This window comes from Gallinula chloropus (genome assembly GCF_964237585.1).
Source record: "Gallinula chloropus genome assembly, chromosome: 2".
In the NCBI taxonomy this organism is placed as follows: domain Eukaryota; kingdom Metazoa; phylum Chordata; class Aves; order Gruiformes; family Rallidae; genus Gallinula; species Gallinula chloropus.
The window spans coordinates 42665757-42684408 of NC_140086.1; the positions used below are offsets into that span (position 1 = coordinate 42665757).

The 18652-nt window shown below is 53.0% G+C and overlaps 2 protein-coding genes across 2 annotated transcripts; both read right to left on the minus strand.

Annotated features, from left to right (window-relative positions):
* Positions 1–1600: 1600 nt before the first annotated feature.
* Positions 1601–3105, minus strand: SOX17 (SRY-box transcription factor 17). The gene is made up of 2 exons (XM_084280546.1): positions 2739–3105; positions 1601–2488 (listed from the first exon to the last, which is right to left on the minus strand). Exons 1-2 carry the CDS (start codon positions 3037–3039, stop codon positions 1608–1610), a joined length of 1182 nt encoding a protein of 393 aa, XP_084136672.1. The 5' UTR covers positions 3040–3105; the 3' UTR covers positions 1601–1607.
* A 7011-nt stretch (positions 3106–10116) lies between these two features.
* On the minus strand, positions 10117–11961 carry LOC311205999 (transcription factor SOX-17-like). Its single transcript, XM_084280562.1, has 2 exons — positions 11592–11961; positions 10117–11364 (listed from the first exon to the last, which is right to left on the minus strand). Exons 1-2 carry the CDS (start codon positions 11890–11892, stop codon positions 10481–10483), a joined length of 1185 nt encoding a protein of 394 aa, XP_084136688.1. The 5' UTR covers positions 11893–11961; the 3' UTR covers positions 10117–10480.
* Positions 11962–18652: the final 6691 nt, after the last annotated feature.

Consider the following 18652-nt stretch of genomic DNA (forward strand, 5'->3'; position numbering starts at 1 on the left):
GACACAGGCCTTCACACTACCCTCATCATAAAGTGGAAAGACAAAATGGTGTTGTAACAGTGTGAGGCAGTGAAGATTTCAAGGGAACTTCAAAAAGTTACACTTCCATACAGTTAAAAAACTCATTCAAGGCAAGGGATCGTGGTTTCTTCCAACCTAATGAATTAATAAATAAAACATTATCTACAGAGATATATTTGTAATTGATTGTTTTAAGATAATGCAGCTGGCTCTGTGTACACAATAGGCATTATCATCTTTTTTTTAAACAAAGCATCAATTACACAAATGTAAATTTTGCTGGATTTCTTCATCCAGGACTCAATAGTCTAAGGATCTAGTGCAGAACAAAGTGCACTTACCTAAAAAATATTTATTTATTGTCATGGATATCACTGTTGAACTGTCATTTGCAAATTAAATATCCTAAATTCTCAACTGCAATTATTGTAGGTTGACCCTGACAGCATCTTCCAAAATGGAAGAGACATCAAGTGTTGTTAGCTTTAGGCTTACCTGACAGTGTTACAATGAAAATGAGACATAGCCATCCTCTTGCACTGACAGAAATGTCACAGACCAGTACAGATTTACATGTTAAAAAAACTCCTGGCTTAATAGCTAATTGATACTGGCAGCTGATTGACAGCAACTGAGATGAGCACTTCAGCTAATATGTTTTTTCTCCCTACTCAAGTAAGCCTGAACCCCACAACACAAAGTGGCCTAAACCTACTTGAAGGCAGGTTGCAGAAAGAAGAAGAATTGGCAAATATAGCACCAATGCTATTTGGTTCAAATAGAGACTGCTATGTAAAGGGGAAAAAAAAAAAATCACATTCACATCTACGAGCCAGTGGGTCTCCAGGCACACTGCAGAGTTAGTATCCCAACTTACCTAGCTCCTTTTGTTACAGGTACTACGGTTTCAGGAAGAAGGTTTTTCCCCAACACAATAATGACAATCCCAAATTCCAGTTGGCGTTTGCAAGCCAGAAAAAAAAACCCTGCAAGCAATGCAGTACAGTACAGCCACATGTTCTGTACTCCCAGAGACAGACAGCAGCACAGGTGTAGGAATTCAGCCACCTATCAGGAATACAGCCACACCTGGGAACAAAACGTCTGTGGTCCTGGAGACCCTTTTCATGGCATTGCCATTGTGAGAGCAAGCACCACAATGTCTCCATTGGTTTTACCTGAGAGTATCACGGATTTAACTTGAGATTAGACTCCCTAAAAGGCCATATGGCCAAGAAGAATGACAGAAACAGCTGTAGATCAATTTATTTTCCTAAAGTACAAAAAAAACCCCAGATAAATAGAGTTAAAAACAGGTGACGAAAACATATTCTGGGCAAATATGTAACAGTGCTGATGTTACAAGAATCACGGTAGCTTTGGGCATGGACGGGAAAAATACGTGAACATCCCAGCACACCAGTCCCCAGCAGTTCGAACCGAGCTTTTAACCTGCACGGCAGTGGAATGTTTATGCCCAGGCGCGGGGTTGCAAAACTCTCCCGGTAAGATTCAAATAAATTACATAAATAGGAGGGGGCCGGGCGCCTCCCTGCCAGTCCGTGGGCCGCCCCCGGGCCAGTCCCTCACAAGTCGGGGTAGCCGCAGTAGTAGACGGCGCTGCTGGCGTCCGACACGGCCGAGGAGACGGGCCCCGCGCCCTCGTCGTGGCCCGCGAAGGGCAGCGCCAGCTCGGGCTTGCAGGCGAAGCGCAGGTACTGCTCGAACTCGGTGCGGTCCACCTCGCCCAGCAGCTCCTCCTGCGGCAAGTGCTCCAGCGGCTCCCGGCACGGCGCCGCCTCGGGCGGCGGCGACGGCTGCCCCACCGCCCCCGGCGGCAGCGGGCCGCGCCCCGCGCCCGGCGGCTGGCACGCCTGACCGTAGTAGGCGTGCAGCGGCGCCGGGCAGCCCAGCAGCCCTTGCAGCGAGCCGCCCGGGCCCAGCGTCTCGCCGGGCGGCAGGTGCCGGCGCAGCGCGGCGCCCGCCGCGCTCTCGCCCGCCGACGGCGGGTACTCGGCCGCCGGGTGCGGGGCGTAGCCGTAGGGCACCAGCGCGCACTCCTCCTGCAGCCCCGCCGCGAAGAACGGCGCCTCGCTCTCCGCCGCGTCCAGCGGCGACGGGTCCGGCGTCGGCAGCCCGTAGCCGTCGAAGCCGGCGCCCAGCGGCGGACAGTCCCGGTAGTGGCCCGCCGCCGCGTAGCCCTGCTCGGCGTAGGGCAGGCCCAGGGCCTCCACGCACATCCTGCTGCCGCCGCCGCCGGCCTCGCTGCCCAGCCCGGGCCCCGCCGCCTCCGCCAGGCCGTGCTGCAGGAAGCCGCTCTCCACCCGCTTCAGGCGCTTCACCTGCTTCCGCCGCCGCGGCCGGTACTTGTAGTTGGGGTGGTCCTGCATGTGCTGCACCCGCAGCCGCTCCGCCTCCTCCACGAACGGACGCTTCTCCGACAGCGACAGCGCCTTCCACGATTTACCTGCGCCCACGAGCACCGTCAGACCGGCCGCACGCCGACGCCCGGCCCCGACAGACCACCGCCGACCCCGCCCGCAGCCCCATCCCGCCCCGCAGCGTGTTCCCTGCCCTCCGATCCGCCCGCCGCCTGCAGCCCGCCGGTCCCCCCGAGACCCCTCACGGGCTCCCGGCTTGCGCGGATCCTCCCGCCCGCCAGCCCCCCCTCAGCCCGCAGGGACCCCGCGACCGCCCGCCGCCACCCCCGCGCTCACCCAGCATCTTGCTGAGCTCGGCGTTGTGCAGGTCCGGGTTCTGCTGCGCCAGCCGCTTGCGCTCGTCCTTCGCCCACACCATGAAAGCGTTCATGGGCCGCCGGATCCGCGTCTCGCTCTTGCTCCGGCCGCCCGACGACCCCGACGACGGCGCCGCCTCGCTCTTCACCTTCGCCTCGCCCAGCGGGCTCAGCGACTCTGCCCACGGGCAGGAGCCCATGGCCGGCATCATGGTCCGCAGCGAGCACCGCCCCTGCGCCTGGTCGTCGCTGCTGGCGTAGCCCGCATCGGGGCTGCTCATCTCGGGACGCGCTGCCGCCAAGGCCGAGAGCTGCGGCGGGGCCGCGGGACGGGCTCGGTGCTGAGACCCCACTCGCTGCTGGCGGCTGCCGGCGCCCGGCCCTATTTGAGCTGCGGCGCGGCCAATGGGGCCGCGGGGGCGGGTGCGCCGCCGGACGGTGGCTGCGGCTCCCGCTGCGGCGCGGGGCGGCCCCCGAGGCTCCTCCCGGCGCGGCCCGGCACCTGAGCAGGTCTCGGGACGCTCTCACGGCTACCGCTTCCGTCCCTTCGCGACTGCGCGGAGATGCTTCGACGGATACGCGCTCCCCGCCACGCCGGCGTAGAGGGAGAAGTTTCTCCCACATCTGGAAGATCCCGCTGCTCCGCGGGATCTTCTCTTGCCTTTCACCCTGCGCTTTACCTCCCTGGCAGGTTCGTTTCATTAAACCACAGCGTGTTCAAAGCAAAGCCAGCCCTCTGAAGTTCGTCACAGTATTTAGAAATGCTGTGAAGACACAGTGTTTGGGTTTTCCTAAAGACGTCTCTTTTTTGTTTGGTTTTTTCGAGGGTTTTTTTTAGCTAATTATTTTTATTTCTGTCCTCCTGCCACCATTATGAGGGTGGTTCTGTTAGATGATACGTGCCCATCAGCTGTAATAGTTCTTTCATTTCCAGCTCTCCAGTGTTTGAATGTATGTTCGATCGTACCAATAACCCCGGTTTTGACTGAGAGCCACGGAACGTATTTCGTTACTGCCTTTTAACGGGGTGAATGTGTAGCAAACGACCCTGTAAACGGCAGCCGAGCGACTTGCAGCCTTGCCATGATGTGGAGTGTAACTGTTGGGCCACTGTTACAAGCCGAGGGCATCCCTGCCTTTATGTATGAAATTTCTGCTGCTCAATTAAATAAAAAGGCTGCGCTCTTACCGGAGGGGAGGAATACTGAAGAAATCTTGCCCTCAGTAATTAAGTTTGCAGGCTGTTAAGGATAACGCTTTTTTTCTTCTCCCTCCCCTCACACACACACCCCCCCCAAAAAAAATGCGAATGTCTCCGTGTCAGCCTCTCCCCGCCGGGTGGGCGGTGGGGGGCGTGGATGGGCGGGCGGTGCTACCGCAGGGACGGGGCGGTGACTCCCGGGGGGGGGAGCGGGGCGCGGGGCACCCCCGGCACCTCTCTGCCCCGGCTTCTCCCCACCAACCGACACAGAAATTATTAAAGGCATCTCACATTCTCTTGCCCGGTACCTCTGTGTCCGTGTTTCGCTTGAAGTCGCGACTAAGTAATTTCGTGACGGTGCTTAGCAAAGAACAGCGCGGACCTGAGTCCCTTAGTCCGTCGTCTTCCACATGAAGTTGAAACTGGGCACTCCGAAAAGCGAATATGGATGCCCGGGGGCTGGGAAGGAGCCGGGCTGCCGAAGGAACGATCAAACGGTCATATGATGGTAATAATTATAATTCTGTGGAATTAAGTGTGACAGAATTCCGTTCGAATATATTTATATTAAACCCCTTTAAGCTGCAGGCAGGGCAGCTTCTCCGCTCCACTTTTCAACACATGCAGAATAATAATCACTTGCATTCTTTTAATAGGTATTTTAATTTTCCCTGGTGTATAAATATGGATCCACCCTGTTCACTATTGCAACGGAAAAAATTTACATCCTCAGGGCCGGGGGTGGGGGGGAGGTGGTAGGGACAAGGACCTGCCGTACAACTCTGCATTGCATCTAGCGGGCTTGCCTTGGAGCCGGGACCCGCATCTCTGCTCTTCTAGGATGCCTGTGGGGCGGCCCCGTCTTCTTATTTCAGTCCTTCGTGCCCCCCGCCGCCGCCGCCTCCGTTCCTGCTGCGTGGCAGCGGGACGGAGATGCCTCCGTGGGGCTTTGCCGCCGGCAGGACACCGGGAGAGCGCTGGGCACGGGTCGCCCCGGGGGTCCGCACCCGCCCGGTAAACCCGGGAACCGGCGCCGGCTGTCCCTGCCTGGGGCGTGCTGAAGAAAAGATGGGTGCTGAATATTTAAGCGGGAGACACGTGATCTTACGCGGATGCTGCAGGTTTTCTTCGGCAAGCACGAACGGGTTAACCGGGCCGAAGCAGGGCTGGTCGGGTCTCAGCACCGACCGGCGAACTGGGACGCGATTCACTCCCGGCACGTAAAAACACGACAGCAAGAGCTTACAGGGCGCAAAGCTGCTCTGCCGGTGATCATCATCACTGTCAGCAGCGTTCATGGGTGCGAATGATCTCCGAGAGCCAAAATCAAAGATTCGGCAGCATTAAGAAAGGAGCTTTAGGAGATGCGGCAGATGCATCAGGTACTCCTCAAAAAAGGCTGGCTTCGAAACGAGTTTCAGAAATGAGACGAGCATGCAATCCCACGCGGTCTCCAGCCGTGGGACACGGCGGTCGGGTGAGAGAACAGATCGTCAGCTGGTGTCGAGAGCAGCGGGGGCATGGTTGGGTCTGTGCCCCTCAAAACAGGCAGAAGGAACAACTCACCTTTTCCTACACGAGTGCCAACGCCTTCATAAAGAGTCGCTTTTAAGTGTAAGAAACTCTTTGTTCCTGCTGACAACCATTTTCTCCTTTTTTCCCCCTTTTTCAGAACGTGTGGGGTCTGAGGTTTGGGGTTTGGGTTGGGTTTTTTTTTCCATCCCAAGGAATAAAACCAAGGATAAATTCATCCAAACTAGAGAAAAGTCGTTCAGCTGTTAACAGGAACAAGGAGAATTACACGGAGTTTTGCTGTGGGGAAGGATTCACGTCTAATTTGAAATCTCTTTGTGCCGCGAACCTCCCGTGAGCTTGAGAAGAAATCGCTCAGGGTGACATCCACGCACAGAGAGTATCAGAAAGTCTGCGAGAAGCCTGGGCTGGCCGGCTTCCCCGGGTTAGCTGCAGGGACAGTTGCTGTACTTGAGAGCCTCTGGCCAAACACACGGAAGGTGAAAGGCACTGGGTTTCGTGGGAGTTTTGGGGGTGGGATTTTGTTTGGTTTTTCGTTTTTGTGTTTTTTTTATACGGTAAGCTGAAACAAGGCGATTGAGTTCTTGAGGGCATTTAATTAGTCGACACGTTAATTCTGTTTAACGTGAAGTATGTGCCGGTATTTACAGACCTGTCCGTAGCACACGTTCCCCGGTGCGGCAAGGCAGGGATGCTGGGCCACCGTCGGGCCCTGAGGCATCGCATCTGGGTGAAGACCCCGGGGAGGTATTCCCGCTGCTTCCCTGTCCTATTTGAGCCGTCGGGCGATTCCAACAGAATTTGGCAGCGGCTCTCAAGGGAAAGCGAAGCTCTGAGGACTGCGGGACGTTCGCAGCCGTGAGGTCGAGAGGTCCCGGCCACGCAACCGGCTGTCACGCACCGAGCAGCGGGTCCCGCCAGACTGCAGGCAGACCCACGGGTGAGGGACGCAGGCGGGGGCGTCCCGGGAGGGTAACGACTGTAATTCGCACGTCGTTGTAACCCCGGGGACCCGCCTCATCTCCCTCCGGCCCGCCCAGCCGCTTCGTCCCCGTGCTGCTTTCATGTGACAAGGTGGCAAACGACGTGTCGCTATCGGCCGTGCTGTTTGCCCCGGTGTCATTACCGGCTGCGGTGTGGCTGGTTGTGGTTGGCAGTGCATCTCCTCGCGTAGGCTAAAACACCCTAAAAGCAAGAGGTTTGTATGTCCTTCGCGGGCCACGTAAACAGCGCGGGGAGACAGGGCAGGCATTGATTACAAAACAAGAGTAGGGGCGCCACGTAAATAAGTAAAATTTGTCTACAAAGAAGAATTCCGCAGCACTGTCACTGTCCGTATTTCCTACGGATTGCTCTCTTTCGAATTGGAAAAGCACACAGCTACCAGAAACGGGCAGGTGCCCGCTGAGTTGATGCTGTTTTTTCAGAGCCACAAGACCAGTGCTCCCGGCGTTTCCAGTCCCAGACACACCAGTGAGTGTGTTTCTATTCTCTCCTCCTGACCCTTGCCCGACACCTTCCCGGTACAGGCGACCCCTGAGTTGCTTTTAATTCAATACTTTTCTCTGAAACCCTTTCTCTCAGACTAGGCCTACTTACTTTTCTTCTGATTTACCTAAAGAATAGAGAGCAGACACAGAGAAAACAAAACAAAACAAAAAAGAAACCAAAACAACCAAACAAAAAAACCCCCACCACTATCCCCCCCCCAAACCAAGCCCACAGAAACCACACCAAACACCTCACTACCAGCACTCACAAAACCACAAACCACAAACCACCCTCCCCCGATTGCAGTGTGACACACCCACATAAGGAGCTCGGCTGTGTTAGGGAAAGTCGAGATCCCACCTCCGACCTCTTGGAACACAGCGAGTAGGTAGGACAGGGATAAAAAAAAACCCCAAAAATAAATGAAGCCTTTCGGGAACAAGTGGCCCGAGTGAGCTGCGAGAAGCACCCGCCCGTCCCTGCGGCGAGGGCCTGAGGGCGCTGCCCTGGTGATGCCGCTGTGCAGCTGGAGGAGAGAGAGGATTTGGCGAGGTTGGAGAGGCGTTTAAAGATGACACCCTGCCTTTTCAGGTTATTCTTGGGAGTAAACCCGAACTGCTAAGTGTAGAGCAGACGCGGTTTCCAGGGAGCGAATTGCCCCGGGTGCAGCCCCCGGCTCTGCGGGCAGAGGGGCAGTGGAGAGGCCGAGAGGCACCCCTGGCTGTGCCACATATTCACAGCCTTCTCCCCATCCCACCCGCCGCTTCCACCGCCTGCCAGCCAGGTCCGTGCCATGGGAAATACTCCCTAAAGACTATTAATTAGGTCTGGGTCTTTCTTTTGATACCAGATTTTTGTGAGCGCTCATGGGACGTGAGGAAGGTTTAACGTTTTCAGAAGGGCTGCCGGACAGATTTGGGCGTGTATCACTTGAAATCGGAAAGTCAAGGCGTACTCTACAGAACACAGGGCTTCGACAGAGCTTCAGCTTTGCTCCGAGTATATTTATTGGCGGCGTATAAACTTGCCACATCTTAGACGTGTTGAAGAAGATTCAGACAGCTTTCACAGGGAAAAAAACAACCAAGCAACCAGCCAAAACCAAACCCAAAAACGCAAAACCAATAAGAAAACCAAACTAAATCCCCCACCCCAAACATCACAGACGTCTGGATGCACACAGGAAAATAATGTTCCTTAGATTTGAGTCTGCAAAGCTCTGTGCAAAGTGATGTAAAATCTGTCTATACGTCATGGCTAGACGCTGTTTGGCCCTCAGGACTCCGACATTTTTGCCTAAACCTTATTTTTTCAAGGCAATTTATTGTCGATCACGTCCGGTATGATTATAAAATTAAGTAGAATGATTTCAACGTTCGTCAGCAACCCACTTACAGTTTCAAGTTCGCTTCAGCCTTCAACTATCTGACAAATTGGGGCGGGGGGGGAGGGTGGGAGGGGGGAGAGATAGGGGAGAAAGAGGAGGAGAGAAAAACCTGCACCCAATGGAAAAATGACAAAAATGTTGGCCACACTTTGTCAAAAGAATAATTATTATTTGTTTCCAAAAACAACGAAAGTTGTTTTGTTCCAGAAAGCTGTGAAGGTGTACAAAAAGGGCAAAACGAATTTAATTTAATCCCGTAGATTAAAACTCAACCACACAAACCCGTTATTTTTCATGCGTATCTTTTTGCTGGGATACATATTTCTTTACTGGGTTTACGTATGTGTGCTTGGGAACGCGCTATAAATCCTAAATAAAGGATTAGGAAGACATCCAAGGTCCTGATGTACCACCTCATTCAGGAATATTTCATTTTTCTCGTGTACACGTGGAAGAGGAGGGAAGAGAGTGGCAGGATGGCCATTCTAGAGATACCTCGGAAAACCAAAGATTGTTTGAAAGTAGAATGCAGAGATTAAGCAACTAGAGGGTATTGTACCGTATACTAAGGCTTTGAAGGCACTTCCATTCAAGGCGCACTAATAATGTGCAATTACGTAGTCATTTTTTTTGCCAGAGAGGCTATGCTCGAAACTCGCTGGCAGAGGCAGCTTGCATTTGGAACCGTCTGTGTTATTTTATCTTTCTCCGGTACAAACATAAACCTCTTTAAATGTAATTGGAAAATGCACCCGATTTAATTTCCCGTCCCTATGGAAGACAGGTTAATCAGCGGGCAAGTCTGCCACTTCGGGCTGGGTCCCCTCCTCCCCAGGGCTCAGTTCCGCAGCTTTATCTTAGGAACCAAACGACACAGATTACTGTTCCCCCCTCCCCCCGATTTAAGTAATAAACATAATTAATTATCAGTCCCGCCCCACAGCTGGACCCAGTCTTACCGTCTAAATTATAACGTCTCTTTTCCACGGAAGTGTAACTGCAGGGTGCGTATTTGCCAGTCACAGAGGTATTTCGATCTATAGTCGCGATGACGTAGCGTAAGGAATGTCTTTAGGGAAGGAAGGGGACGCTGCTTCGCCGTGCGGCACAAGGTGCCGCCGTGGCTGGGTGCCCGAAGGCGCTGCTCCTGGCCGTCCCCCTCCTCCCCGCCCCTTAGAGGCTCGTGTCGAGGTTTTTCACCTACTTCAACCCCGATTTATTGCTCTAGTTTTCCGCACAGCAGATCTGGCATCCCCCGCTGCCACCGCCGCCCCCGGCGGCTGCTACTGGGACACGAAAGATGTTCACCCGGGGGGGATGTTTCAAGAAGTGCTTATCCGGCCATTTCAGCATTGATAACGGCATCCACTGTCCCCGATTGCATCAAAACCAGACCTAACCCCTGACCCACTTTGGTAAGAGCTTTCTTATAGTCTTGTTACACTAAAAACAGGTCACCGTTTTGTTTGGGTTTTTTAATTCAGGCATATTAATCAACGCTCTAAGAATCGACCAATAAAGATTAAAAAAACCCCAAACCACAAATCCCTAACCAAAACAGTGTAGGCAGTTTGCGAACGCTTAAAGTTTTGTTCATAATTTGAGCAAGAGGAACAGAAGAAGACCCTGTACTGAAAGGGTGACAGGACCTAACGCTGGGTGAACGGGACGTTAGCAAAAGTAGTTTAAGAAGCAATAATAATCGGTTACAGAGGAAGATAACATCTCTTTGATGAGTTATCAGCGATCAGTTTTATTATTTTCCCTTTATTTGTAAAAGTGCAAAATTATTCTGTACAAACCCAACATATAAAACCAGCACTCTGTACAATATTAGAAAAGCAAACGGATCTTTTAACAAGATCTCAGAAAATTGTATTCCACGTGTGTAACTAGTATGACGACTCCTCAGCAGGAAGAGTTCTGTATGTCACTGTCGGACAGCGATGGTAAGACCAGCACCACCGGGACAGTGAGACAGCGCGTCACCTTTTAAACCTCGAGCAGGTCACGGATACCCTGTCAGTTCTCAAGATTCAAATAAATTACATAAATAGGAGGGGGCCGGGCGCCTCCCTGCCAGTCCGTGGGCCGCCCCCGGGCCAGTCCCTCACAAGTCGGGGTAGCCGCAGTAGTAGACGGCGCTACTGGCGTCCGACACGGCCGAGGAGACGGGCCCCGCGCCCTCGTCGTGGCCCGCGAAGGGCAGCGCCAGCTCGGGCTTGCAGGCGAAGCGCAGGTACTGCTCGAACTCGGTGCGGTCCACCTCGCCCAGCAGCTCCTCCTGCGGCAAGTGCTCCAGCGGCTCCCGGCACGGCGCCGCCTCGGGCGGCGGCGACGGCTGCCCCACCGCCCCCGGCGGCAGCGGGCCGCGCCCCGCGCCCGGCGGCTGGCACGCCTGACCGTAGTAGGCGTGCAGCGGCGCCGGGCAGCCCAGCAGCCCCTGCAGCGAGCCGCCCGGGCCCAGCGTCTCGCCGGGCGGCAGGTGCCGGCGCAGCGCGGCCCCCGCCGCGCTCTCGCCCGCCGACGGCGGGTACTCGGCCGCCGGGTGCGGGGCGTAGCCGTAGGGCACCAGCGCGCACTCCTCCTGCAGCCCCGCCGCGAAAAACGGCGCCTCGCTCTCCGCCGCGTCCAGCGGCGACGGGTCCGGCGTCGGCAGCCCGTAGCCGTCGAAGCCGGCGCCCAGCGGCGGACAGTCCCGGTAGTGGCCCGCCGCCGCGTAGCCCTGCTCGGCGTAGGGCAGGCCCAGGGCCTCCACGCACATCCTGCTGCCGCCGCCGCCGCCGGCCTCGCTGCCCAGCCCGGGCCCCGCCGCCTCCGCCAGGCCGTGCTGCAGGAAGCCGCTCTCCACCCGCTTCAGGCGCTTCACCTGCTTCCGCCGCCGCGGCCGGTACTTGTAGTTGGGGTGGTCCTGCATGTGCTGCACCCGCAGCCGCTCCGCCTCCTCCACGAACGGACGCTTCTCCGACAGCGACAGCGCCTTCCACGATTTACCTGCGCCCACGAGCACCGTCAGACCGGCCGCACGCCGACGCCCGGCCCCGACAGACCACCACCTCCCCCGCCCGCAGCCCCGTCCTGCCCCGCAGCGTGTTCCCTGCCCGCCGACCCGCCCGCCGCCTGCAGCCCGCCGGTCCCCCGAGATGCGCGGATCCTCCCGCCCGCCAGCCCCCTCAGCCCGCAGGGACCCCGCGACCGCCCGCCGCGACCCCCGCGCTCACCCAGCATCTTGCTGAGCTCGGCGTTGTGCAGGTCCGGGTTCTGCTGCGCCAGCCGCTTGCGCTCGTCCTTCGCCCACACCATGAAAGCGTTCATGGGCCGCCGGATCCGCGTCTCGCTCTTGCTCCGGCCGCCCGACGACCCCGACGACGGCGCCGCCTCGCTCTTCACCTTCGCCTCGCCCAGCGGGCTCAGCGACTCTGCCCACGGGCAGGAGCCCATGGCCGGCATCATGGTCCGCAGCGAGCACCGCCCCTGCGCCTGGTCGTCGCTGCTGGCGTAGCCCGCATCGGGGCTGCTCATCTCGGGACGCGCCGCCGCCGCCAAGGCCGAGAGCTGCGGCGGGGCCGCGGGACGGGCTCGGTGCTGGGACCCCACTCGCTGCTGGCGGCTGCCGGCGCCCGGCCCTATTTGAGCTGCGGCGCGGCCAATGGGGCCGCGGGGGCGGGCGCGCCGCCGGACGGTGGCTGCGGCTCCCGCTGCGGCGCGGGGCGGCCCCCGAGGCTCCTCCCGGCGCGGCCCGGCACCTGAGCAGGTCTTGTGCCCGCCGGGAGCAGGGTTGCCCCCGCCCCCGTGGGACGGGGTGGGTGGTGTCGTTCGGTAGAACAGACAGCCCTCCGACTTCAGCCCTGCTCCCCTCCATGGCAGCAGATACCGGTCCCACCGAGGCCCTACGCTACCGGCCTGTCATCAGGGAAATACCCACCCGTCACCGGCGCGGGCAGAAAAGGGCAACCCTGACCGGAGGAGACACGAACGAGGCGAAAAAGACAGATTATCTCCAACCGTACTTAGAGGCTCCCGGGGAGACACAAGGGCTTCTTTTGTAGACAAACTCGAAAAGTAATTTGGGAAGAAGCAGCTAAGCCATCATCTGTATCCTGCACCGCAGCTTCCTACCTTCCAGTGCCACCTCAGCCTGTTTTACCTCGAAAGCCCATGTAAACTGCGTGGGGCAATCGGATACTGAAGCCTCGGGGAAGCCTATGAAATACATGCTATGCACTTTTAATACATGGTAGTGAAGTTATTCAGTATCTGCCAAACCCCCCAAATATTTATTGTATGTAGAGTAAGGTGGCTTAGTTATCACTTAAGTTGTGCATTGCAGCACGCGTTGCTTGTTGCACTGCTTTGGTTAGGGTTTCTAATTTACCTGAATAAAGAAACCGTATATAAAACCAGATGTTTCTAAACAAAGCCCGTCGCTTTGCACTAAACAAATCCCATCTCTCTATCATTTATATTCTTCTTCGGCATAAAACCCAATGTAAAATGCAGCGTTTTCACCCGCGCTCTGCTTAGTATTTGCATTGTTATGTGGTGCTATTAAATGCATCAATGCTTATTTGAGAAACCGCTGAGCTTTAAACTGAAGATCAAAGAGGTTTATTTGGTTAAGGACACCTTTGTTTGGGTAGCCACTTCTATCAAATAAACCAATATTGTTCGAATTCGCGCTGAAATGAAACGAATGAAGCCAGCGTCACTATCAACTTATTCTAACGCTGAATTTCCTGGTTTCGTGGAACCTAAAACCTGGTCCTTTACACTTGGCAGCCGGTAGATATTCTAAAAAGAAGAAAAACGTGGGTGACAAACGATGGCTGCCCAGGACGGACACATGAGAGAGCAATCCTCGAGGCAATTCCACATTGATGCTTTCTGCTCCCCTCGGTTCGTTAGAGGTTATAAACAAAGGATGTATTACCAGACTAATGATGTCCCGTGCTTTTCGCTGTTGCGGAGTCCAAACCAGTGCCAAAAGGTGGGTATCGCCTAACACCGAGCAAAGAGAGGGGTTTAGGTTTCGGTTTGTTGGTTTGGGTTATTTTCCCCGAGTTCGAACACCAGCGCTAGCCCAACATAACAAGAGGCGGCGATTGAAAGAGCTCTGCTTTTCTTCTTTACCTCAGACGCTGTAAAAAGCAGCGGAGGCGAAAACCACGTCCCTACACATCTGTACGTGTAAATTGGTCTCATACTAGTATATAATAAGGCCATTCTCGCAAAAGCATAACGCATTTTAAATGTATTGTAAAAGCAGTCAGTAGGGACAGGCTCCTCTTGCAATGCCAACCGTCATCACAGAGCTGGCGAAAATAACCAGGGACGCTCGTTTGGGAATTAAGGGCTTTTTCAATCCTTTTTAGTCCGACGCCTTTGGGCCACTACCTCAGGGTGTGCCTTTTTAAGGCTGGTGAGCCAGTGACTTCGGTTTTATGGCTGAGGTTGTGACATTTCCCGACCCGACGTGCTCGGACTCAGCGCCCTTAATCCCAGGCCAGCTGCCCGAGGACAGGTGGGTCACGCACCCGAGCTTGGCTCACACCCAGAGAAAACGGCGACTTAAACAGAGCCCGAATCGTGTCTGAAGCAATCTCAAGCAGGAGGAGAGAGCGTGGTTTTCCCTGCAGAGAAGAGAATACTCAGCTGAGGAGTGGGGGAAAGCAAGATAACTTCTAAGCAAAACAAAACCGGAGAAGGTAACAATGTCCTAACGAAGTCGGTGCATTTCCAGTGGCTTCCAGATCAGCTCCCAGCTCTGCTCACGCCGAAATATCGGACAGTAGTGACCGCCTAGGAGTTTAACGCGCAGAAGAGGGTATTACCTGTTTTTTAACGAGCTGACCTTGTTAAAACGCCAAAGCGTCCCTTTTACTCTAAATAGCAGAAACGTTTTCTTGACCCAAGGGATCAAATCCCGTAAAAGCTTGCACTGAAAAACTTCGGCGAGTAGAGAGACCGGTTACAAATACTCTCTAGGGTAATTTTGGGGCTGTCAATTCCAGCAGAAAAGAAAATGTTTCTCTGTATAATGAACATGAGGTAATAAACTAAGCAAACTGCCGCTGACTTTGTTTGGGAGATTTGTGCAAACTGTTTCTACAGCTCATTGATCTGGGATCAAAGAAAGAAAGGTGTGTTTTGAATCTAAGCCGAGAAAGTAAAAGCTCCTCGGTTTGCCCAGAAAATGTTGGCAGTTTGTGACCCTTTCGGTGCCCCTGGTGTCATAAATAGATTATCTCGCCGCTTTTCGCGCTCTCTGTTTTGGATGTGCAGGTATTGTGGACCCGTAAGTAAAGCACCCCACACAGCGCTGACTCCGAGTCAAGTTGCGCGCTCCGCTTATACCTCCCTGCCACGAAGCGCTTAGGGAAGCGCTTCTTCTGACGCTCCTGAAACCTTCGTGGTCGCACGACTCCTGGGGTCATTCGTTAACTTTCCCAACCTAACAATGCCGCCGAGAGTTCATCCTTCTGATTTATTGACCTTTTAAACCCGCCGGCACACAGCGCGGGGGCGCGGAGCGGGGATCCTCCGGCGAGAGATGTGTTTCTATTTCAGTCCATTACAGAATGCGGTGTTGGAAGTGGTGCTCCCAGCGTTATCAGAGCCGACCACAAATGCCACATGAAAAGCAGCAAACATCCGGAGGGTTTCCTGCAAATCGAGCAGTTTCTCAAGACAAGAGCTGCTGGGTTGGGGTTTTGGTTTTTTTTTTTTTCCCTTTTCTTTTTTGGTTAACGTGTATTTAAAGGCATCACGCTTCGCCTCTTTAAAGCAGTTCAAAACCACTAAATGAAAGCAGCCCAGCCCGGCAAGTGTGAGGAACCTCCCCCCCCCATGAAGACTTTTCGGGACTTTGCGTTAGGAAAGTGCGTGGCTCAGAGAGGCCCCGGGCAGGAATGACCCACTATTGGAAGGGGGAAAAAAAAAAATCAAATCAAAACAAAGCAAAAAAGTGTCCCTTTCAGAAACTCTGTAACTCTCGAAGCAACGTTAAGTACTTCACAACAAAGTAATAGCTCCCAACGTTAACAAAGTTACTGGTTCCCCTGCGGCAGGTTAATCTCCGACTTGGTTTCTAGCAAGAGAGACACGAAACCCGCCAAAACCTTGTTGCTCGTGACTGAGGGCAGCTCCCAGAGCGGAGCCGTCTCGGTGGAAACTCCTACCGGAGCCCAGGGCTCGGCGGCTGCGGGGGACAGACAGGCTGGGGGCACAGCACGGTCCCGCGCAATAAGCTGCCCGCATCTGTGCGCGGCTGCTTCGGGGTGTGACAAAGCAACGGTGCGACCCGCGTTTTAGGACCGAAGGGCGTCCTAAAGGGGGAGAGGGACGTGCGCGACACCCACTCGGAGGTAAGAGCGCTTCCGCCTCCCGGGGACACGAACGGGGTACCCACGGCGATCTGCCCGTCCCTGCCATTGGGCTGGGTGCGAGGTGGCCCCCGGCACCACGGCCGGCGGGCTCGGGGCCGGGCAGGGCGCGGGGCATTGCCGGGCAGGAGGCAGAGCGGAGCCCCCACCCCCGCGGCCCGCCGTCTCCCCACGCCCTGCCCCTCAAGATGCCCGTTCGGCCCCTTCCTCCGGCGCTCCCGCTGGCTTTCCCGGGGGCTGTCCGCTCTCCCGTAGCCCTCGCTGGAGGAGCCGGGGTGGGTGGGTGGGGGGAGAGCCTCCTACGTGCCTTCTCCTAGGAAGAGGTTAATTTTGTCGCCGACGGGACTGCTTGGGCTTGGCTTTAATGCGGCTTGACTTTAATGTAACGCCTTCCCTACCCCAGTCTGGAGACGTAAATCAAATGTATGCGAATCAGCAGGAAATGACATGTTTAACTGACACGAGTGCTCAGTTCTTCTGTGATACCTTTTCCACATAATCCAATAAAGCCAATGGCAAATGCCTCTCGGTTTAATGGTACTGAAAGAAAGCCTAGAAATGGCACTTTCCTAAAAAAAAAAAACCCACCCTAATCCGTAATCTAGACCCAAGGCTCATCACCATTATATTCCTACAATTATCTGCTCCTTTACAGTAAAGATTACTTCACGAGACTAAGATCACAGACCTTACGTCTGACTACATAAGGAGTTCCCAACCTCATGAAGGTTGCGGTGCCCTTCGGTTGGAGAACGAGTCGCTCAGGGCCACGAAGCAGTCCAGTTAGTTGCTCGGCCCCTGCACTTGAATTTCCAAGAACAGAAATCCTGACAGTTTTCATATTAGGTACATGCAAGTCATTAAAAAGAAAAAAAAAAAAAAAAAAGCCCTTTATACAATGCTGGAGACACTCCAAAAGATCAGAGATCTGAACTGAACTAAACAATTTGGCCTAACCTCTGTTTGTATTTATGCTGGCTTTATGTCAGCGGAGATGCTTCAAATTGGTATGAATGTTATGTTTTATTCTGACATGCTAGATGCTAAAGCAGTGGCTTGGTGAAGCCGTATAAATGCACAATTAATTAACCCACATCAGTTACACTGGAGTGAAATAATTTTTTGGTTGGAATCACTCGGCTCCCAGGGTGTCATAACAAGGCCAGAAGAACGAATGTCTTAAGTTATTCTGCAGAAGGTGGGCTATGCTACTATATCTAATGCTGCTGTGGTCTTTTTGCTTATATTTATATACTGCTTTCTTTGGTAGGTAGCAATATTTCACAAGTACTTGCAAAGTGTAAAGGTCTTTGTCTTTAGTCAAAATAAAATTGTTGCATTATAGAAATGAGAAAGTATCTGGGCCTGGAACTGGGCAGTTACTATTCCACGATGCCTGTCACTTCGAGTCACAGAAGAGATGATCTGGGATTTTAGCATACAGAAATAATCCTATGCTATCAGTTTAGCAGAAGCATATTAATGATACTTACAAAATTATTAAGTGACAATGCCTAAAACCCGATACCAGCAGCATGCCACCTGCCATTTCAGCAGCAATGAACAAGTAAAATTAGACAGAAATTAAGAATGGATTGAAACACTCAACAACACCTGAGTGGAATAAAACCTTTTTCCAAGATGGACAATAGGAAACATTTATTTTTCAGGAAAAAAGTCTTCTTTCCTTCAGTGGTAATGTTGTTAAAAAGTATCTGTTCTTACATGACCAAAAAAGCCGTTCTTCATAACTAAGACATATCAATACAAACTTTGATGCTGTTTCTGCAAATCAAAATATTAAATTGGTTAAGGCTGTAATTCTAAAATTTGGCCAATGGAAATGCTCTGGATTTTCACTGTATCTTTACAATTCCATTCAGTGATTAACGAACTAAACTTTTGACACCTGAAATTTATTTAGATAAATTAACTACAAAACAAAACAAAAAAAAAGGTGGTTAAAATGTCCAGGATAAGAACTTGGTTTCACTTCTTGAGAGAGACAAGTGTTTGGTTTTCTGAGTTTTATATTTCTTGATTACTCTTAAGATTAAAAAAAATAATTCTATTATTTATTATTATGTCAATAGTATTTTATTAATTTAAGATTCCAATAATATTCAATTGAAACATGATATAAATTAGTAGATGAATAAGAAAAAGACATCTGCACAACTTCCAAATCCTGGCAATCTGACCATGTTTCTAACAATATTTACCAAAGTTGCAGCACGTCCAGTGGCAAGACAGGCACCTGCTTGCTTTACAGGGCACAATCAAGCCTACAATTTCTCTCCCTCGAATCTATTAATATTCAATATTCTGAACACCTTTAACTCCCATGGAACAGTGAGAGAGAAAGGAACTCAGCTCCTCATCGGATCACACCTGACACAGCTGGGAACTTTAAATAAAAAAGATAATTTAGCTGCACAAACCTCCAAACTAAATTGAGCAATACAGGAGTGAGGTGGGGTGGGGGGCGGGTTCTGATCCAGTCCTTATTTGTTGCGCCTGAGATATGTTTAGGATTATCTAGCTGCAGTTCAGCAGTCACACCTATTTTACTTGCCTGGCCTATTTCTGTTTGAGTAAAACCCTAAGAACTGAAAGTCCCCTTTCCTCCTCCTTTGTCCCCTTAACATCGCCTTTTTATCTTCACAACACCCTTTGAAGGGTATTTACTGAAGGGATGAGAGAGCAGTTATCACACAGAACTGAAAACTTAAAAAGAAAAAAAAAAGAAGACCCAGGAATTTCAAAAACCCCCTACTCTGTAGCTAGATCAAGAAGTAGAGATCCTCGCTCCTACTGCAAATAACCTGTGAGACCTGAGGCAATTTCTACCCAGCTACCTCCAGTTTACCAGTTCCATTAAGATAGGATGCCTGTTCAAC